The following is a 21,331-nucleotide window of genomic DNA, read 5'->3' on the forward strand; positions in this document are numbered from 1 at the left end:
AGTGCAGATAAAATTATAATATGCATCAGATTGTGTCATTCCAATCACTTACTTTCAGAACAGGTGACACCTGCTGCTTTAGCCCCGCCTCCTCGAGGGCAGTGGACGTGATTATTCCGACGGCACTGCTGGATGGACATTTCTGTTCCCACACAGTGAGTCCCACTCAATATCACTACTTCTGCCGAAGGGTCTCCTTGCCAATAATATGTGTCCTATACACAGAAAGGCCTATTCTTATTTGTCTGCATATGGAAGTCATTAAGTATAGGTAGGTAGTTGACATGAAATACTTTTGGGAAGATGATATGCCCTCTAGTTTCACAAGATATAAATAATCTTAACTATTTTAATTCAGTACTTCCTACAGTACTTATTTATACCTAATTATGATTTGAAGAGTTCAGATGCAAAACCCTCTAAATGCCATTTGAAATTTTCTTCTTTAATGATGATTTTTATCAAACTTGTATATTTAAGTTCAGTAATTTCACTTAAATAACAATTAATAGGTAATTATCATTGCCATTTAAGTGAAATTACTGAACTTAAATATACAAGTTTGATAAAAATCATCATTAAAGAAGAAAATTTCAAATGTCATTTAGAGGCTTTTGCATCTGAACTCTTCATTTGTACTTAATTAACATGATTATTCTGTATGTATGCAGCATTTACTAGTTAAGTGGAGTAACAAGGTGAAGCCAACAAGATAAACAAAAGAAAATGAAAGAATGAACAAGACTTAGGATACACACACACCTATATTAATTAACTTAAAATCTACATGATGATGTTAAGCTACTTATTTATGGATCCAGAACTTAGTCATTATTCCTTATTACCAGAAATTTTACCCTTCTTCAATTTTTTGCAAGAAAAAAAGTGCATTAATTGTCCAATTCTCCACCAAAATATAGTATAAATTATGCAGAAAACACACACTAATCCTGAATGTATTTAATGCAGATTCTTTGGGGGAAGAAAGATTACATGATTTCAATTACACTTCAGATTTTTAATGAAGTGAATGCTGAAAATGAACATAAATAACCCTTATAATAAATAACACTTATACAGAAGTTTCCCAGAAGTATCCCAACCCCTAAACATGCACAGGAAGCTCTCAAATGCACACAGACTGACGCAACCAAATCAACATATTAAGAGCGATTCCTGGAAAACACAACATTCTTCAGCAGCCTCACCTGATGGGCACGTGCGGCGAAACCAAAGCCCAGTTGCCTGCACACCACCATAGCTTCATTTATTCCCCAGTTTTCACTGCAAATCGTCCCCCAACGCTTCCTGCCCCCCACCTCCATGAGCACCTCCACACGACCCTCAGCCGAATCCCTGCCGCCTGCCAACCGCACCTGAAACACAAACATGCTCACAGGAGTGAAACCTACATACTGTACAGTGGCCTCAAATAATATACAAACACTTTTGCAAACAAACTTTTCTCAGAACTAACTTAACTTTCCAAGGTAATATTTAGTGGGTTGAGAGTGTATATTTAAAATAAATGCCATAATGCATTTAAATGTACATATTTACATGTAGCATTTGGGAGAAACTTTCATTAAAAGCATATCTATTTATCAGTTTGTGTATTCCCTGGGAGACGAACCCATGACCTTGGAGTTGCCAGCGCCATGCTCTACTGTTTGAGATACAGGAATGGATAACTAACATATAATACATAATATAAAAAGCAAAATCTGTATATTTGTTTAAAGTAAATATCATTTAATGCACTAAATGCAAAGACATTTTAAATAACATCTATTTGTGGATTATATAACGCAAAGACATTTTAACTGTGGCTAAAAGGGGTGCTTCACCACTGGCAAAATCAGCTTTAAATAAAAATGTGTTTCCTATGCAGCAGAAAGGTAATTTTTATTATTATTATTATTATTATTAGTTCTTACTGACTATAGAAAATAGATAAATTAAAGTGCTGTTGTCTTCACTTTTGCCGTATAGCAAAGGAAACTTTTAACACCCATAATGCACTGGGCATGTTGGCGACCAAGGCCACTCCCACCAATCTGCTATGAATTTGCTTATGAGAGTCAAATACCACTTTACTTTAGTAGGAAATACATTTTAGCAATCTTTTAGTCACTTGACTTGTATTGCTCCTGGATGCAAGAATTCAAAGAGTAAACATTTAGTAGGAGTGAGTTATATTCAGTTTCCAGTGAAAGATCCAGCGTCTTGTAGACCGTGGCTAATTTTAGGCTGCAAAGAATCGTAAATATGGAGAGAACGACACAACGGAAAATTTGTAAAGCCTCAATGTTTGTAGTCAACATTTCAAACTTGATGAGCATGAAAGGAGGGGGAAAAAAATGAAAGAACGCCCAACCCATCAAGCCAAAACGCTGTCTCGTACAGGTAATAAAGCTATTTTTTACCATAATGCGGCATAATGTAAGACAATACAATAAAGAGTAGTTTTGGTTTTGTTAATTTGTTAACCATATGTTGAAGACTGTCTATGGCCAGGTATGCAAATAATCCAGAAGAATAATCTGTAGTTTTCACAAAAGCTCTGGCTCTGTAAAAAGTCCTTTTGCTAATAGCAAATAAACGTGAATTACTCTCTCCAGGTAACATGGAGAAGTCATCATTATTCATTTACATACTGTATGTATACTATCAACCGACATTGTAACAATACAAAGCGGGTTGAAAATCTACAAAGCTACACTTTAAGTGTCCAAATATTTCGAGGGACTAACCGTGCAGATAACATGACTGTTATGAGCTATCTGAAAAATATCAAAGTAACCTGTGATCGTTTTTTGCTCACCGTGGTGTCAACGCCTGTCTTAGGAACGTAGCACTTGACAGAAGCATCCTGGGTGTGTTTGAATGTCCAGGGAGGGACTTCTTGGAAAAAACAATCCAAAATAGAGCGCTCTGTGCCAGTGCACTGCACAGAGTTCATGTGGATTGGCCCCGTCCCTGTAGAACAAACAAACAGTAAATGTCACTGGGGAATCGCTAGTTAAAAGTCTCAAATATAAAACAAAATAACAAACACCAAGTCTGTTTGAGTTCTTTCTGCCACAGAGAAAACTAGACACTTTCTAACCGACCATTTCCAGAAATTGCCTTAAAAAAATGACTGACCAACTGCTGCCATTTGTCCCTTTCTCAAACTATTCATTGTTATAAACATGGCAGATAAATAAGCTTTGCATCGTCATAACTCATCCAGCCCATGTAAGAATAATATCGATTAATTATTACCGAAAACCATGTCGTAAATGGATTCCTTCTTATGAGCAGTGTTGGGGGTAATGCATTACAAGTAATGCGAGTAATCTGATTATGTAATCAGATTACTTTCAAATAGAGGGAATGAATTGTTGTCACTTTCCTGCCGGAACAACCCCCCTCAGCCTGACTGAGTGGCAAAAGATCTGCTGCGTGACTGGATTTAATAGAGGAAACTGCGAAAATGCGACTAAAACGAACAATTTTATCATGGACTCAATATAGTGTTCCTTACAACTTACTAAAGATCCAGTGATCCATGGATATTGACATGCAGCCAGGAATCGTGTTGCCTTACATTTATGTTTGCCTGATTTTGACACTGGGGAAATAAAAGCAATATAGACCTAAACATAAAGAAAATTTGCCTGTGAACGCTTTATATAAATACAATATAGATAGGTCTAAATCTGGGTGATCACTTATAGTGTTATATATAGCCTATATACAGGGGTTGGACAATGAAACTGAAACACTGGCCAATGTTGGAGGTTTCACATCTATATGCCTGGCGGCCAATCTTCAGAGTGAGTCACGGGTGGATCAGTGATGGTTTGAGCTCCAATATCATGACAATCCTGATTGTATTTGATGGACACGACACTGCCGAGGACTACCAAACCCTTCTGGAGGATCATGAGCACCTGATGCTCAAACCGTGTATCAGCATGATCATGCACCAACACCAGTGTTGGGAGTAACGCATTACAAAAGTAATACATTACAGTAACATATTACTTTTTGATGTAACGCAGTAGTGTAAGGCATTACTAATCAATTTTCAGTAATATTTTACTCGTTACATGTTCAGTGAGGCTTGTATTACAGTTGTATTACAGTGTATTGTCTGCTTTTACTTCTTAAACGCAACAGACTATGTGAAAGTTTTAAAGCAGTCTTTTAGTGCCTGTTCAGAGCGGTCGCGTCTGTAACATTGTTTTTTCCTCATAAATGCGAACAAGAAAACTAAAATAAAATGAATATTTTGAGTTCCATGGAGACTGGAGAGCCAGCCCTTCCTCATCCGATGTGCGCAGTGTAATTAACAGAATGACAAAAAATATATTTTGCCTCCTATTTTTTTTTGTCACGCGTGAATGTTTGTCTTTTCCCTAATATTAAAAATAAAACATAGACTGATATTTGTCTAATGTCTGGAGTCCTTTAAGGAAGTAGCCTATATACGTTTCAATGTATTTTCTGAGAATTTTTATTTCAAGTTTTGACTGCAAATGTCATGTCCATAATGCTGGACTTCCCCAATTTTAAATAATTTATCCTCAACTAGTTTTGTGGTGTAGGTCTACGTTGCCTATTTTATAATGTTAACTTCAAATAATACTAATAGCCTAATTTAAAGATAAGGCAGCATTGGATCTGGACGGTAAGGAGAATAACGCTGGAGTTGGAAGAGGTGTGTCGCGATTCTGTAGGTTCGTGGATCTGAGTCGTGTGGCGAATCGCGATTTCGCTTTCATATTGCATATCGTTACAGCCCAAAAGTTAAGTTCTACTTAGTTATTTTGGTGAAAGTAACTCAAAAGTAATACATGAGTAATGTAACTCATTACAATTCTGAGACAGTAATATTGTAAGGTAATGAATTACTTTTAAATAACAGTAACAAGTAATACCTAATGTATTACAGTTTGGAAGTAACTTGCACAACACTGACCAACACACACAGCAAGACTTGTGACAGAAGGGTTTGATGAAGATGAAAGTGACGTTGAACATCTCCCATGGTCTGCACAGTCACCAGATCTGAATATTATTGAGGTGTTTTGGAGGAGCGAGTCCACCAGCATCATATAGTGACCTGGACACTGTTCTGGAAGAGGAACGGCTCATAATCCCTCTGGTCACTGTGAAGGACTTCTATCTGTCAATTGGTGCTGTATTTGGATGCAAAATGAGGCCCTCACCATTCTAACAAATTATTGTGTAGTAAAACCAGGTGTTTCAGTTTTTTTGTCCAACCCCTGTAGATCATCATATTGTCCAGCCCTAAAACTTTATAGATTTATTTATTTTTTTTTGGTCAGTGTTTATTAAAAAACATCCAATAATGCAGAATATGCAATGATAAATATTTAATTGGTGACTTGTTATTATATATAACAATACAAAATATATTGGTATGGACACAAAATGACAACTGCAAATCCACCTTTCGCTGACTGGAGTCCAGTTGTTTCTCCATCTGATCCATTTGCTCCTCTTTCTATTGCAGTCTGTAAAAATATACCTCAGATTTTTTGTCAAATCTAGTTGTACAGTCAATCGCAAAACGCTTTCCCACTTTATAAGTGTTGTGTTTGTTTTTCGCTGCATTCACACTGTAAACAAATACAGCCGCTCAGTCTTTTTGCCTCTCACTGTGAATAACTGCAGGCACTCCGGCCGACGGTGACGTCACGCGCATTCCCTCAATAACTAGTAAAGTAACACATTACTTTTAAATTTACAATAAAATATCTGAGTTACTTATTACGCATGTTACTTTGTTTTCCAATTTATAAACACACACCTCTCCTGTCCCAATGCCAACTCTGCCAACCTGCAATAATGAAATGTTAATAACAAAAATATAGGGTACGTTATATATATTTAATCTCAATTTATCTCAATGTCTCTGCTGCTGACCTTCGATGATTCAATACTAACACTAATAAGTAAAAATTATTTTTGATAAACATAATTTGTGTTTCATTTATTATTATTTTAATGGTTGAGGTAAGTGTCCAACTTTCTCCTGCAATCCAGAATGGCAGCACAGCTGAGCGGTTTGTTTGAGCCGAGCCTGTACAGACATGAAATTACATTTCCTTCAACCTGAGGCTTTTCACTTTTGAAATGAGAAAGATGAGAAAAGATGATGCAAAAGTAACCAAGTAACGCAATTAGATACTTTTTTAGGGAGTATCTTTCCCCAAAACGGGGACGGGACATTCTAAATTCTAAAAGATGTGTGGTGTTAAAGAAAAACTCCTCGCACACCAGACGGCCACACATGAGTCTGATCAGATACAGAGGAGTGGATTTGTTCATGTGAAATCATTATCATCACATTCTTGAGGTTCTATGGAGATAAAAAGCATCAGATGTCACAGTTCATTTCAATCTTTGTTTACTGTGACGTCAAAACATCGGAGTCCAACGTGAGCAGTGTGCTAAAACTCCAGATATGAATCTCACAAGGATGTGAAATCCGCAGCATAAATAAACCCGAGCAACATTAGTGTAAGAGTATTTATATCATTTTTTTCCCCCATCTCAGAAATGCATGCTGGGGAAAATCAGGGTAAATGAAGTAGAGAGCTGTATAAACTGCTGTGGAAAAACAGTGATTATGTGCTATTGCGCTGCTCCCGGCTAAGTTTGGTGATCGCACTGATCAAAAAAGACCGATTTCTAACAGAGCAATGAAATAATGACCAGCTGTTTAGTTTCGAAGCAAAAATGATAGAGCACAAAAGCAAACACAGCATCCGATTTGGCCTCGCTTCTGAAGCTAATTGCTAGAGATTGGCTAAAACCATGAGGATTAATATGGAAATGTTCCCACCCAGAGACTATTATATATAATCATGGATTTAAGCAAAGAGTGGAGACCAAAAGTAAAAGTTAAGAGTCATTGAAAAACCCATTGATCGACTAGAGAAAAAAAAAAGAAGAAACGAAAGAGATGTCTAATTATTGTTCTCTTGTTCGATGACATCATAATTTGGACTCAAATGGCCCAATAAAAACTTTATCTTTGTGGCATGTGCTACTATATAAATATAGATAAAGGAAAGTATTGTTAAATTTACAATATCATAAAAATTTGGGGTTACTATTGTTATTAATGTTTTTGAAGTAAGCCTCTAATTCTTACTGGCTGCATTTGTTTAATAAATAATAATAATAATAATAATAATAATAATAAACAGTAATATTGTATTATATATATATATATTTTAATTTATGCATCTGATGGAAAGATTAATTTCCAGCATCATTACACCAGTCTTCAGTGTCACATGATCTTTCAGAAATCATATTAGTGCTCAAAATACATTTATTGTTATTATTACTCTTATTGTTATTATTATACATTTATTGTTGTTATTACTAGTGCTGAAAAAACAAAATATTTATGTGGACATTTAAAAAAAATAAATAATGTATGAACATTATAGGCCTACTGTGATTGGGTTTATGGTTACTTTTAATAAATTGAATGCTACCTTGCTGAAATGAATTATATATTGAATATATATCTTAGCATAAATATAAAACCGTATATGCACAAAATAGCAAGTAAATAAGCAAGTATTTCAGAAGTGGCTGAAGGAAAGGGAGTGGTTCTGTGAATAGTTTCACTAGAGTGTGGTTTACAGAAAATGGACATTTTCTTCTCCCTAAAATAAAACAAAATATTTTCCGCATTAATGGTGTTTTCCTTTCATGGAATGTCTATAATCCCTATTTTAAGAGCAGATTAAATTGCTATATAAGAAATATCTCTTCAAAGCCAGAGGAAAAACTCAGTGTGTACTGCATACTAAAATATATTCTCACCTTATACTGTACGTTTTGCCAGTAAAGCAAGAGATGAACCGGCGAACGTGACTTTAAATTCCTTGTCTATAGTGTCTGACTGAAGTAAAACCAGCTAATACTGCATTCAAACTAATCTTATAGCTTGAAGTCATCGAGGGACTTCAGAAACACTTACTTACTTCATACTGGGAGGTCAGACTTAGAGAACGCCTCATACATGTTCATGCTAACTCAAGCAAAAAAAAAAAAAAACTATTTTTGAACAACAACAAAAAAAAATCCACAGTAAGAATGTGCTCCACAATGCAGCAACAATGACATTGAATTTTCAAACTTGTTTCCACCACTAAGCACATTAAAGGGATAGGCTAGTTCACCCCAAAATGATGTAAATGATGACAGAATTTTCATTTTGGGGTGCACTATCCCTTTGTGTTATATTAAATGTCTGGAAAATCTGGCAGTGCAATAACCACTGTACCAACACCATTATTCAGGATCATTTCTAAATGTGGTAACCACAGTCTGGTACATGTAGCCCATCTCAACAGATTTCCTATTTTTACTGCCTGTCCCAAACAGTCCAGCTCTGTTCTGTCATTGACACACTAATTTGTGTCTCTTTTCACTCACTATATGTTTTTGTGGCCTCGGCTGCACTGGGCAAATTATACATGAGATCTAAATACCTAAAGACCTGGACCTTGTTATAGATGGACAGAAATCATAAGCTTTGATCCAAAGTAGTCTTACATCCGAATGGGTGAATTCAAAAATCAGCAAGTGTGGTCACTTTCTAAAATAGCTTCTTTTTATGCCACACCTGCCGATGAAGGGTGATTATGAAAGTTTAACCAAAAATATTTATTAACCAACATTAAACCATAATTTACATATATATTTTTTTTGTATTTTTGTCTCAATGACAATGAGATTTACCTGTTTTTCTTTGTGCGTTATAGAATTTGATATTTGGCCTCTACTTTTACTCAATCTTTTGATCAAGAAATACACAAAAGTATAATTTAAGTTTTCTAAGTATTGGCTTGTAGTTGTGTTTACTCTTATGATTGAGTAGCCTAATACTTTGTTCGTACAGTATATACTGTCTCTTACATTATAAATCAATATTTTTAACAAAATAAAACATGTTCTTAATTCGGAGTATGTGGATTTTTGTGTATTCCAGTGGTAGCGTGCATAGAAATGTCCTTCAGATCTTCTTAAAGTATGGTTAAAAACATCAAGTAAATTTCAAGTAAAAAAATGAATACGAATAGGAACATAGTAGTATACTCATTCAGTGCCAAAAAATAATATATAAATAGTCAACTATAAGTAAACTTGCACTTTAATTACACTTGCAGTATACTAAACTACAGTAGTTTACTGAGAGTATACCTCAAAGTTTACTTTCATAAACTAAAAAGTGTGTTACAAGTATTTAAACTATCAGTATTATAAGTTCACAAACGAAAAACGTAGTTGTAAACTATGTGTACTCAACATTTACTACTTAAAAGTATAGTTTATACTCTAAAAAGTGGGCCAATTTAGTCCCAAGTAGAAATGAAACAGTACACTTACAATAATACTTCTAGTACATTGACATTGGTATACTTACTACATAAAATATACTTAAAATGTACTTGAACTTTACTTAAATATACTTAATAAAATGAACTTGAAGTATACTTATTTTTTGTAAGGGTGCTGCAAGAAATATTCCATCCATGTGTAAAAATAAGCCTAAAGTGGTACCACTTAACAGGTACTTAACTGGTTGCTTTGAATTTAATTTTAAAGTTGCCACATTTGTTGTACAAACATATGTAAAAAAAAAAAAAATTCATAGCCTGCCTATTTGTACTTACAGAATTTGGCACTCAGGGAGTGTTAAATTAAAACCTTGATTAGATTATTTTCATTAGATGAAAGTAGTCAACCTTAGACAGGTTCATTTCAAGTCTGCACTTTCATATGAGTCACTACTGGTGCATAACACCTTATATTTTAAAGTAACAGACCCCCTAAAATTATCATAATCCATAAATCAACATTTCCTCATTTTAGCTCTTTGAATGGTAGCACCTGATAAAACAGCATTATGAGTCAAACGTCATTTCACTTCCTTTAAAAAAAATAAAATAAAATAAAAATCTACACAACGTTAGTGGCTGTGTTTTTAATCAGTGTGATATCTGGAAGTCTTCAACAAATTGCTACTGTCATGGCTTCACTCTGACCGGATGAGATAATTGCTCTGCCAAAGAGAGAAGATGCCGCTCGGAATACAGTCTCAGTCAGCTTAAATAAACTCACATGCAGTGTGGATCTGAGGCAGGGAAAGTTCAGGGAAAGTTCCTTGGCTTAAAGAATACAGTACATCGAGTGTGATTTTGCATAAGACATCATGTCACGTCATAGACCGCTTTTATATTCAGCTGCAGACAGGCGTATCCCACAGATAAGCAGAGCTTTCCAATTAAGCTCAGACTCAGACTTTGTTGGAATCATGTGCCACACTCAGTATAATAACCATGTTTGTAGTTATGAATCACCTTCTTCCCAAAAACACCGTATTGGCAGAGTAAAAAGGAATAGTTCATCCAAAAATGAAAAATCTGTCATTTACTTATACCCTCAAGTAGTTCCAACTGGGATCAGAATGAGGGTGAGTAAATAATAACAAATCGTGGGGTGTTTTTTGGGCCAACTATTTTTTTAAGCTTTCTCACCTTGACCCATGTATGCTCCGGAAAGAGCCTCTTTGGCAGAGCCGAAGCCCAGCTCTCTGCACACCACGCTGGCTGAGATACGGTCCCACCGGTGGTCAACCACAGTTCCCCACTTCCCCTCGCGCAGAACCTCCACTCTGCCTTCTCCCAGACGTGGCCCTGACTTCAGGCGCACTGACAGCTATGAGAGGAGAAAACAGATTAACAAGGTTACTTTCAGGAAATCATATTTTACCACCTCAATCCCAAAGTACCACGGTTATTATAACCACATTTGACGTTTGAGGACCACCAGTGGGACTGCCTTCCCAAAGCTTCAGATTAGTGGGCAACAAATGTGTGTGTGTTTTTTTTTTTTTTTTTTAATGGTTAATTCTAAGAGCTCCAACCCTAAATATCTGTTTACAACCCATGACGAAATGGTACATTGCAACTTAAAACATGTCACATGATCCTTCAGAAATCATTCTAATATGCTGCTTTTTTTCTCAAATACAATTTCTTATTATCAACATCGAAAACAGTTTTGCTGCTTAATATTTTAGTGGAAACCTTAATATATTTTGTTAATAATAATAATAACAACAGCATAATGAGGGTCAAATTAGATATTAGTATTATTTTTTTGTTGTTGTTTTTGAGTTTGTATTCAGTATAACCATTCAAATGTAATGATGATGAGTGTGGACAAATTGGTTATTCTGATACAAACATTAAAAACATATATTTTTTATTGATTATACAAAGATAAAAACATATACATTTTTCATTTTAAAACTATTTAATATTATACACTAAACATCAAATAGCTGGTCAATAACAGCCAGTCAATTAATCTAAAATAAATAACAAAGGGTATGTTCAGACTGCATGCATCTTTTTAGGCAGACTGTCCGCACTATTCATTTTAAGTGATCAAATAAGATGTCTTTGTCCAGACATTACCAACCTATCTGCATAGGATGCTTTGGTAACGACATAGGCTTTCAAAACGGATGCTGGAAAACATGGAGGTGCATCATCTCACTCTTCAAATAAGTGCCCTGTCGAGTTGTGGTGCAGACTTGAATCACAATATATACTAGTCTCTACCATTGCTGAGTTTTCTTGTGCAACAAGGGAAACAATTTGAAATCCGATTTGAGTGTCCAGACTGAGACGCATTCTGTAAAACTCTGATTGAAATCACATTTCAAACCACCTCCAAATGTTGTTTGAATAAGGATTGAAAAATTCAGATTTCATGTGGGTTTATTTTCCTGTCAAGATCTAGATAAAATCTGGATATGCAAAAAAAAAAAAAAAATGCTAGCAGTCTGAAAAGTCTAAATGTTTCAAGGGTTACCTGCACAGGGTGAGGTGCCTGGGGTCTGCCAGAGGACATACGAGCAAATTGCGGTCCTGGGACACAGCGGGCCACAGCATGGCGACCGTTCTTACAGGGGACGGGGCTTCGCGGGATTGACAGCTGGGCATGACAATCCACTAGGCTGGGCTCTGTACCCAGACAATGTACTTTCTCAACCCAGAATCCCTTCTTCTTGGTCATCTGACTCAATCTAGGAGACAACATTGTTCAGATGTAAATAAATACACTTTAGTGTGCATATGATATTCGGCAAAGAAGAGTAAACTGAATTCACCTTGTTGTTGAATCCTTGACCTTTGTATCCCATATTTTTCTGTAAATGGAAAAAGAAATGTTGAAAAAAAATCTGACAAGTGATGCAATTCATGATGCTGTTAATAATATGAACATATTATTAAAGGTGTAGTTCACTTTTCAAAAAACGTTTGCTGATAATTTACTCACCCCCATGTCATCCGAGATGTCCATGTCTTTCTTTCTTCAGTCGAAAAGAACCATTTGAGCTTATAAAACTTAAACTTTGTTATTTATTTATTAAATGAGCAATCGTTTCGCTTGATAAGACCCTCGTCTGGAATCGTTGTCTTTTGGACCTTGAACCGTTTGGTTACCATTAAAGTCCATTATATGGAGAAAAATGCTGGAATGTTTTCATCAAAAACCTTAATTTATTTTCGACTTAAGAAAGAATGATATGGACATCTTGGATGACATGGGGGTGAGTAAATTATCAGCAAAAGTTTTTTTGTTGTTGTTGTTGTTGTTGTTTTTTTTTTAAAGTGAACTACTCCTTTAATAATATAAAACATCACTGGAAATAAGGCACAATAAATGTACAGAAAGCCATAAACCACATGAGATTTTGCCGTTAAGAGACCGTTTTAGTGAGTAAAACCTCACATAGGCCTATTCCAAGTCTTGACCGGTTCATTACCAATGTGTCTTTATTCAAATCACTTTCAAATAAAGATTCATCTGTTTACATTGCTGTTATAATAATAAAATGTATGGCCCACAGAAACAGACATCAAAGAACATATGTTTTAACTTAATCTACCACTAAACTGGCTTTGAAATATGTACATTCTATAAACAGATATTTCCACTGGTGTGTTGGTATCCCGGAATGGGCACAGTAAGACTTCCCAAAAAACAAACTGAGACAAACTCGAGAGAGCAAGAGAGAGAGAGAGAGAGAGAGAGAGAGAGAGAGAGAGAGAGAGAGAGAGAGAGAGAGAGATCCACTAATGAACACCTGCCCTCTAATGCACCTGTCATCACAGTGACACATTATATAATCACTGTCATCATACACCGTCTGTCCAACTAAATGTGGTAGCTATTAAAGATTTGTGCTGGCAAAACCCAAAGTATTTCACTCTGATTTAGCTGAATCTGTTTTTCTGACTACACACACAAAATAGTTTATCAAATATCTACTTTAATGCGGACTTTCAAAATATGTAAATTCAATACAGATTTAATAAACTCGTTTTCCTGACAGAAGCGTCTTAACGAATAAAACTAGAGAGATAATATCAGTCAACAGAAAAGAAACATGTCAACTGCTGTGTGGAATCTCCAGTTTAATGACCTCATCAAATATTCTGGATGTTTCTACCACATGACATTCTGTAGCAGAGTAACATTCTAGTAACTCGTAAATCTCAAAAATGATCATTTACAGCTGGAATTCACATAAACAATTTCATATTATTTATATGATACGTTGTGCTTTTATATAGGCTATAAGATGTAGTTCTCTGAACATGAAGAGACACTTTACAATAACTAATATACATATTCAGTCTTACAGTGGCTGGCACTGAAATACCCACCTGCTCATGTAATTAGCCCAAGAGTTCCACCCTTGGTTTACTGCTGAACCAAGAAAACTTAATGATAGAGAGAACTGGTCTGTTTGGAGACAACAATCATGCCACTGTTTTAAGCATTAGTCTATACACATACACACAAAACTCTCTCTCTCTCTCTCTCTCTCTCTCTCTCTCTCTCTCTCTCTCCATATTAGAAATGCTGTTTAAGCATTTATTTAAGCAATAGGGCACTCAAATAATTAAAGACCAATCTCTACAGTCATGATATAAAACAACCCAGATAGCAAACTGACATTGAATCAACGTGGAAATATGACATCGAAACAACGTTGATCTGACATTGTTTTGCTCATCGAATTAACGTTGAACCAACGTCAGACGCGTCATTCTTTCAAAACTAACGGAAAATCAACATGAAATCAACGCGTTGTTTCAACGTTATGAAAGCAAACTAATTTTCGATTTCATTTAGCTTTGAAGAATGCCGCGTCTGACGTTGGTTCAACGTTAATTCGATGAGCAAATCAACGTTGTTTCAATGTCATGAGAGACGTTGTTTCCATGTTGATTCAATGTCAGTTTGCTGTCTGGGAATACATGGACGCATGTTTTCATGAAAAGGTTTCTATAACACCAGCCACTTTTATGTCCCCAGGGTTGATTGTTCTTAAAAATCCACTTTTATATATATAAAAAGTGTAAAACTTGTGTAAAACATGAAAACTAGCAATTATTTCCAAAGTGCAGGTCATACATTTGGCCATCGCCTTTGATTAGAAGAAAAATAATTGTGCCTCATCCTGTGCAATGTATGTGATAAAATACAACATATGAATATTGAAAATAGTGAAAAGTCTCTCACACCACAACACCGCTGTGCTTGACCCTCAAAGGTGATTCTCAATGCACTGACAATTAGTTTAAAATAAGTTTAAATCCTGAAATTAATTGACACTGAGACAAATATTACAGTACAAACTCCATAAATATAGAAGGTGATTTTTCTTTCTGAACACAGTCTGACTGGGGCACTGCTTTAGACTGAAAGCACAGAATCCAAACCATTAAAACATTGTATTTCATTTCTTGAGATGCTCGTCTAAAGATATTTGATCCTTATTGTGGTTTAAGTGTTGCAGTTTCCTCGGTGACAGATTGTGTCCTGCTGACACAGCAGCCTCTGGGGCGCAGCTATAATTGTAATCTGCCTTTCCCTTACTCGCCAAAAACGTGGAAATCTTCTGAGGGACCCAACATTTAATTACAGCATCTTTAGCTGAGGATCCAGAAGAAGCAGTGTCAGGGTGGGGTGGCTCGCGATCTCTGAGACGCTGAGTGGGAACGTGAGGGAGTGCTCTTCAGTACATCTGCCAAGTCTGGTGCTCTTTGGAGACTTAACAAAATGCACGTAATACATGGTGAGGTCAGGTACTGGGCACACTCACAGACGAGGAAGAGCCAAATGGAGATTTTCTAGGACTTAAGCCACGAAAGCCACAGCTAGCTTTATAAGCTCTAATTTAAGTTCAAACAGCATCTTCAAGGCACTGTTTGCGGCATGTCTTTGAGTCATGCATAAACAAAAGCTTGCTTAGGTGTTCCTGTGACCTCAAGATTAGGATTCTCAGGGAAAAAAAAGGTACAAAGCCTTAAAAAAAAAGATAAAAACCTGTCAGTGAACTTATCTGCTAGGTGAGATTTTTTTAGAGCATAAAACGTTTCAAATTCCTCAACGCTCAAGCACATTTATTGGGGCATTTTGTAAAGCAGCAGCAGACAGACCTTAGAAGAATTCTCAGCAGAAAGCACGTACAACACTTATAACGCCCCAGCATAAACCTAAAAAAACTTGGAGGCCGCAGACCCATAAGATTAAGGTGCTGCTTTTTATAATGAGCACATGGGATGGCATGCCAGCACGGCCAAAGTCTATTCACACGATGGGAATAAAATATTTGTGCTGCGAGTGTGGTAACTCAAAAAAACAAGAAAAAAATGCCTCTGAACCACTACAGGATTCTATAAGAAGAGCAAAATAAGGCAACAATGAAAATGAAGTGAGAAGAACAAAAAGTGGTAACTGTTAGGAAACCTATTTCAAACCAAATTATGAATTATCAAACAAGCACGTTTTTATTTCATGACCATGCTGAAAGAATGAGCATGGTCATGAAATAAAAATGTGCGTGTGCAACAGACAAATAAGAAGGGTGGTTGGTAGGTAGGAAGGAGGGGAAGAAAATAAAAAGGGAGGTACACTCAAAAAAAATGACATGTTGGCTTTAATTAACTTAATGTCAACAGGTTCTGATATCTTGGCTTTAAATAACTTTTTTTATGTCCACAGGTTCCACATAACTGGGTTACGTTAAACAAACATAATTTGTTCATGTAACTTCAACATCATGGAATTAAGTCATTTTAAGCAACCCAATTAAACTCTGAGCAGAGTGTTAAATGAACACTGAAACAGTGTTAAAGTTAATGAGATAATTAAGTGAATAATTTAGTGAAGATTGAGCATTTTTGAAGACACCTGGTGTTAACAAGCAGAATCACTGAAGGAGAAGAAAAAATAATATTAGGTCACCATTATGGTGATCAGTGTTTTGGTTTAGCTGGGCTCCTGACCCTCACATTATTAACTTTAGATTATGGTTGGCTGCTGTACTCAAGTTATAACAGCCAGATGATCAAATAGAACAGGTGATCTGATGGTATTGGTTGTGTTTTAATATAATCATTATATCACACTCATATAGAACCAAATTTGTGACTTAAGTTTACCTTATGGATTGTAGCAGTACTACCATTGTAGAAAATACCCTTTTTAGCCTTTTCAATGAAATCAAAATGATCAAATCAATAAAAAGTAAACAAAGAAGAACTTCTAAAATAAAATAAAATAAAATAATATGTAGGCACACACAGACATCAAGAATCAGCCTGTGAATCTCAACAATGGTGAAACTTATAAAGCATGTTGCAGTGCATTCTGGCTGCCACCAATCAAAACTCATTCATGGCTCCCATCATGCATTGCTGCATGAATAAATAATGAGCTTAGGTGATCTGTTTGTCACCATTGCTGAGATTCATACGTTAATTCGGTAAATGATGTCTGTGTGTGCCTGCTTACAATTGTTCTTTAGAAGGTTTTTTTTAATTGATTTGATCATTTGTATTTAATTGAAAAGGCTAGAAATGGTATGTTCTACAATGATTGTGCTGTTATAATTCATAAGGATTTTCACACACAACCATTTCTAGGGTTTACAAAGACTGGTGTGAAAAGGGAAAGAACATCCAGTATGTGGCAGTCCTGTAGGCGAAAATGCCTTGTTGATGCTTGAGGTCAGAGGAGAATGGTCCGACTGATTCAAGCTGATAGAAGACAACTTTGACTGAAATAACCACTCGTTACAACCGAGGTATGCAGCAAAGCATTTGTGAAGCCACAACACGCACAACCTTGAGGGAGATGGGCTACAACAGCAGAACACCCCACCGGGTATCATGCATCTCCAATACAAATAGGAGCTCATCAAAAATGGACAGTTGAAGACTGGAAAAATGTTGCCTGGTCTAGAGTCAGAATTTGGCATAAACAGAATGAGAACATGGATCCATCATGCCTTGTTACCACTGTGCAGGCTGCTGGTGGTGGTGTAATGGTGTGGGGGATGTTTTCTTGGCACACTTTAGGCCCCTTAGTGCCAATTTGGGCATCGTTTAAATGCCATGGCCTACCTGAGCATTGTTTCTGACCATGTCCATCCCTTTATGGCCAATGTACCCATCCTCTGATGGCTACTTCCAGCAGGACAATGCACCATGTCACAAAGCTCGAATCATTTCAAATTGGTTTCTTGAACATGACAATGAGTTCACTGTACTAAAATGGCCCCCACAGTTACCAGATCTCAACCAAATAGAGCATCTTTGGGATGTGGTGGAACAGGAGCTTCGTTGCCTGGATGTGCATCCCAGAAATCTCCATCAACTGCAAGATGCTACCTGTAACGCCGTTCGTTGTAATGAGAAGAAGGAGGCGGGAACCGGGGAACATCCAAGACTTTAATAATAAAATAAATAAATACAAAATGAAAGTAAAGTCAGCAGCCCCTTACGGGCGACTGCTGGCCACAGAAACAAAACACAACATAAAATCAGACCTGTTCCTCTCTCTCTGCACTGTCGTCACTCCTTGTTTATGTTTCCGCTCCTCCGTGAGAGATGCGAGACCGGTGCGTCTCACAGGTGTCGCTCATTACAACTCAATGCCACTGGCCTCGCACCGCTCTCACGGCCTCGTCCTGCTCGCCACACTATCCTATTAATATAGGCCAACATTTCTAAAAAAAATGCTTTCAGCACCTTGTTGAATCAATGCCACATAGAATTAAGGCAGTTCTGAAGGCGAAAGGGGGTCAAACACAGTATTAGTATGGTTTTCCTAATAATTCTTTAGGTAAGTGTAAGTAGTAAGGTAGATAGGAGGATAAGTATTTACTTAGGTAGGTAAAAATGTAGGTAGGCAGTTTGGTAGGAGTGTAAAAAATAGGTAGAAAGGTAGGTACATAGATGGGTAAGTAGGCAGTTGCCTAAGTAGGCAGGTAGGTATAGTTAAAGATAGGTAGTTGACTAAGTACTGGATGGTAAAAAGATAGTAGGTAACTAGTAGGTAAAAGTAGGTAACTAATCTAAAAAAGAGACAAAAATATGTAGGCAGGCAGATGGATAATGTTGATAGGTTTATAGAAGCAAGTAAATACGTAGGTAGGAAGGTAAGTACAAAGGAAGGTAAAAAAAAAATAGGTATATGTAGGCAATTAGGTAAATGATAGGTTATCCAAGTAAGCAGGTATCAGGGGAAGAAGATATATAGGATTAGGAAGGTAGATAGATATTTTAGATGGGCAAGTACAGAGAGTTGATTGGTGGATATATGGAGAAGTAAAGTTGGTTAAAAAAGTAGGTAGGCGAGGGGATTGGAAGGTGAAAAGATAGGTGGGCGAGTAGGTGAATTATAGGCTGACTGTCACAAGTGGTTGCAGGGAGACAGATGAAGACAAGGCAAGTTTATTTAGGCTATATAGCATGTCATTATTCAAAGAGCTTTACACAGAAAGGAATCAAAATAAAAGCAAGGGAAATTAAACCGGTTATAAAAGGAATTAGAGATATAAAGATGATACAGTTATAAAAGGAATCAAAAGAGTAAAAAGATGATACATAGATAGACTTCTCATCTGGCATAAACACCAGTGTATAATATTTTTCTCAGCTCCCAATTTTACTCTGAGATTTTCCCATGGTGATCACAGTGTGTCTATGGTATTCTTTTGGCGCGCCTAATAAATATGTGTCCAATAGATCCGATTTATCCCTAAAATCGGACAGGAGGAGCTCTAGGACTGACTCAAGGGGTAAGCTTAGGTTCACAACCCCAACAGTCCACACCCCAAAGGATAAGAAGTATCCAAATATCCAAAAGGTGAACAGAAGGTGGCATCACACATAATCGACAGACCAGATGGAGAATGAACGCGAGGAAACAATTTAAATAGTGATGCAAACAAGATGATTAATAGAATACAGCTGAACCAAAGAAACTCATAATGATGGTGACGATGGTAACAAAGGAGCGGCGGGAAAATCAAACAAAGGGACATGAGAATTAATGAAAACAAACTAAAAGTCTATAATAACTAAGACAAACTAAACTGTGAAAGTGACGGTAGGCCTATGTAGGTAGGTAGGTCTAACCCAATGCGAGTAAACTAATGATGGATGGATGGATGGATATACAATAGATAGGTGGATAAGTAGTATATGTTGGTAAAAAGGTAGGTATGTTGATGGGTAGATATGTAGGTAAAGACAAACATGAGAACATAATTGCTCCAAGAAATTAATGTTTTCTAAAAAGATCCGTAATGGACTGATTCAGTATTTATGCTCCATATCAATATATCATCCTGTATCCTGACTGTAGGAATCAAGATCCATGTGTATAAACCCATTATTCACATAGACAACCTGTATAAATGTCCTTTTAGAATAAGAGCTAAAGGTGAAATATAACCCAGAAACTCCCAACAGTAATCTGCTCTTTACAAATAATGATCAATAAAGTCAAGACAGCTTGAAAGTACAGCTTGGTTGGAAACACTCTGTGAGGAGGCAGGAGAAAGTCAAGGGTGACAATGTCAATAAAATCATTAAACAAACTTGAAACTCTTTCTCCAACAACAGACACTTTGAAGGCTTTAAATTGATGTCCTTTTCCAATAACAATCAGCAGGAATATTAGACTTCTTACTTAAATCTAAGCGTTCGGAACCGACCGTTCATTTCACTAGCACTGGGGTCTAAGATAGCATCAGTACGTTTGAAAGATCTTTTAATCATTGCTTAAGTGCTCAAGTTTGTGAAAGGTGCCTGGGGAACAGAGATAAGGGAAACAGACGGGCTATTCCAACCAACAGCGAAGGCGAATCTTTCACTTTACACTACATGCAGAGACAAACATCTTTTTGTGCTTAGAAATGAACCTTTTCTACTTGCAATATCGCATCATCCTGTGTGGTCCAACAAAGCAAATCCAAAAAAACAAACAAAACAATGGGAAAAAATGTCTGTATATTTTAAGAAATGAAAAAACATAGAAAGACTGGTACCTGTTATTCAAGGGATTGTAGTTACAATTAATAATATTTCACAATGTTATTCTTTTTATTGAATTTTTTTATTGAATTGTTTTATTAAATAAATGCAGCCTTGGTGAGCATAATGCCTGGTTCAGATTACACTTTTTTTTTTTGTCTGTTACGATAGTCACTGTGTCAGATTACACAATTTTGACTCCTAAAATATTGTCGTGTCGTGGACAAGACACATGTCAGACTACACGTTGCTTCCTGACCAGTCATCATCGCATGCCATTTTTAACGGTGCACATGATGTCATCAAGAAGAATAAACGAGTGACTTCTGGAAATGAACGTAAACAAACAATGGATGAAGCGCTAAGTGTTGTATTGGCTGTCCTGTGTTCAGAAAAATGTAAAAAAAAAAAAAAAAAGAAAGAAAACCCGACATGGACATGTTCCTAGATTGCTCGAAGAGGACACCCAGATAGCAAACTGACATTGAATCAACGTGGAAATATGACATTGAAACAACGTTGATCTGACATTGTTTTGCTCATCGAATTAACGTTGAACCAACGTCAGACGCGTCATTCTTTCAAAACGAACGCAAAATCAACTTGAAATCAACGCGTTGTTTCAACGTTATGAAAGCAAACCAATTTTCGATTTTCATTTAGCTTTGAAGAATGCCGCGTCTGACGTTGGTTCAACGTTAATTCGATGAGCAAAATCGACGTTGTTTCAATGTCATGAGAGATGTCATTTCCACGTTGATTCAATGTCAGTTTGCTGTCTGGGACAGTATGGGCTGTCAATCCTCCAAAGAGAACTTGAGGTAAAATATTGTTTTCTTTTATATTTTTACTTTTAGTTTTAACGTTAGCACCAT

General features: G+C 36.4%; 1 protein-coding gene across 1 annotated transcript in view; it reads right to left on the bottom strand.

Annotated features, from left to right (window-relative positions):
• The window catches only part of loxl4 (lysyl oxidase-like 4), a 46,717-nt gene that overhangs the window by 10,055 nt on the left and 15,331 nt on the right, over nt 1–21,331 (bottom strand). The window contains exons 5-10 of the mRNA XM_039657151.2: nt 12,224–12,262; nt 11,926–12,139; nt 10,581–10,761; nt 2,825–2,979; nt 1,209–1,376; nt 53–215 (exon numbers count right to left, since the gene is read on the bottom strand). Coding sequence (XP_039513085.2) covers nt 53–215; nt 1,209–1,376; nt 2,825–2,979; nt 10,581–10,761; nt 11,926–12,139; nt 12,224–12,262 — 920 coding nt within the window. The remainder of the gene's footprint in view (nt 1–52; nt 216–1,208; nt 1,377–2,824; nt 2,980–10,580; nt 10,762–11,925; nt 12,140–12,223; nt 12,263–21,331) is intronic.

Source organism: Pimephales promelas, chromosome 11, assembly GCF_988280905.1.
Source record: "Pimephales promelas chromosome 11, fPimPro1.hap1.1, whole genome shotgun sequence".
Lineage (NCBI taxonomy): Eukaryota > Metazoa > Chordata > Actinopteri > Cypriniformes > Leuciscidae > Pimephales > Pimephales promelas.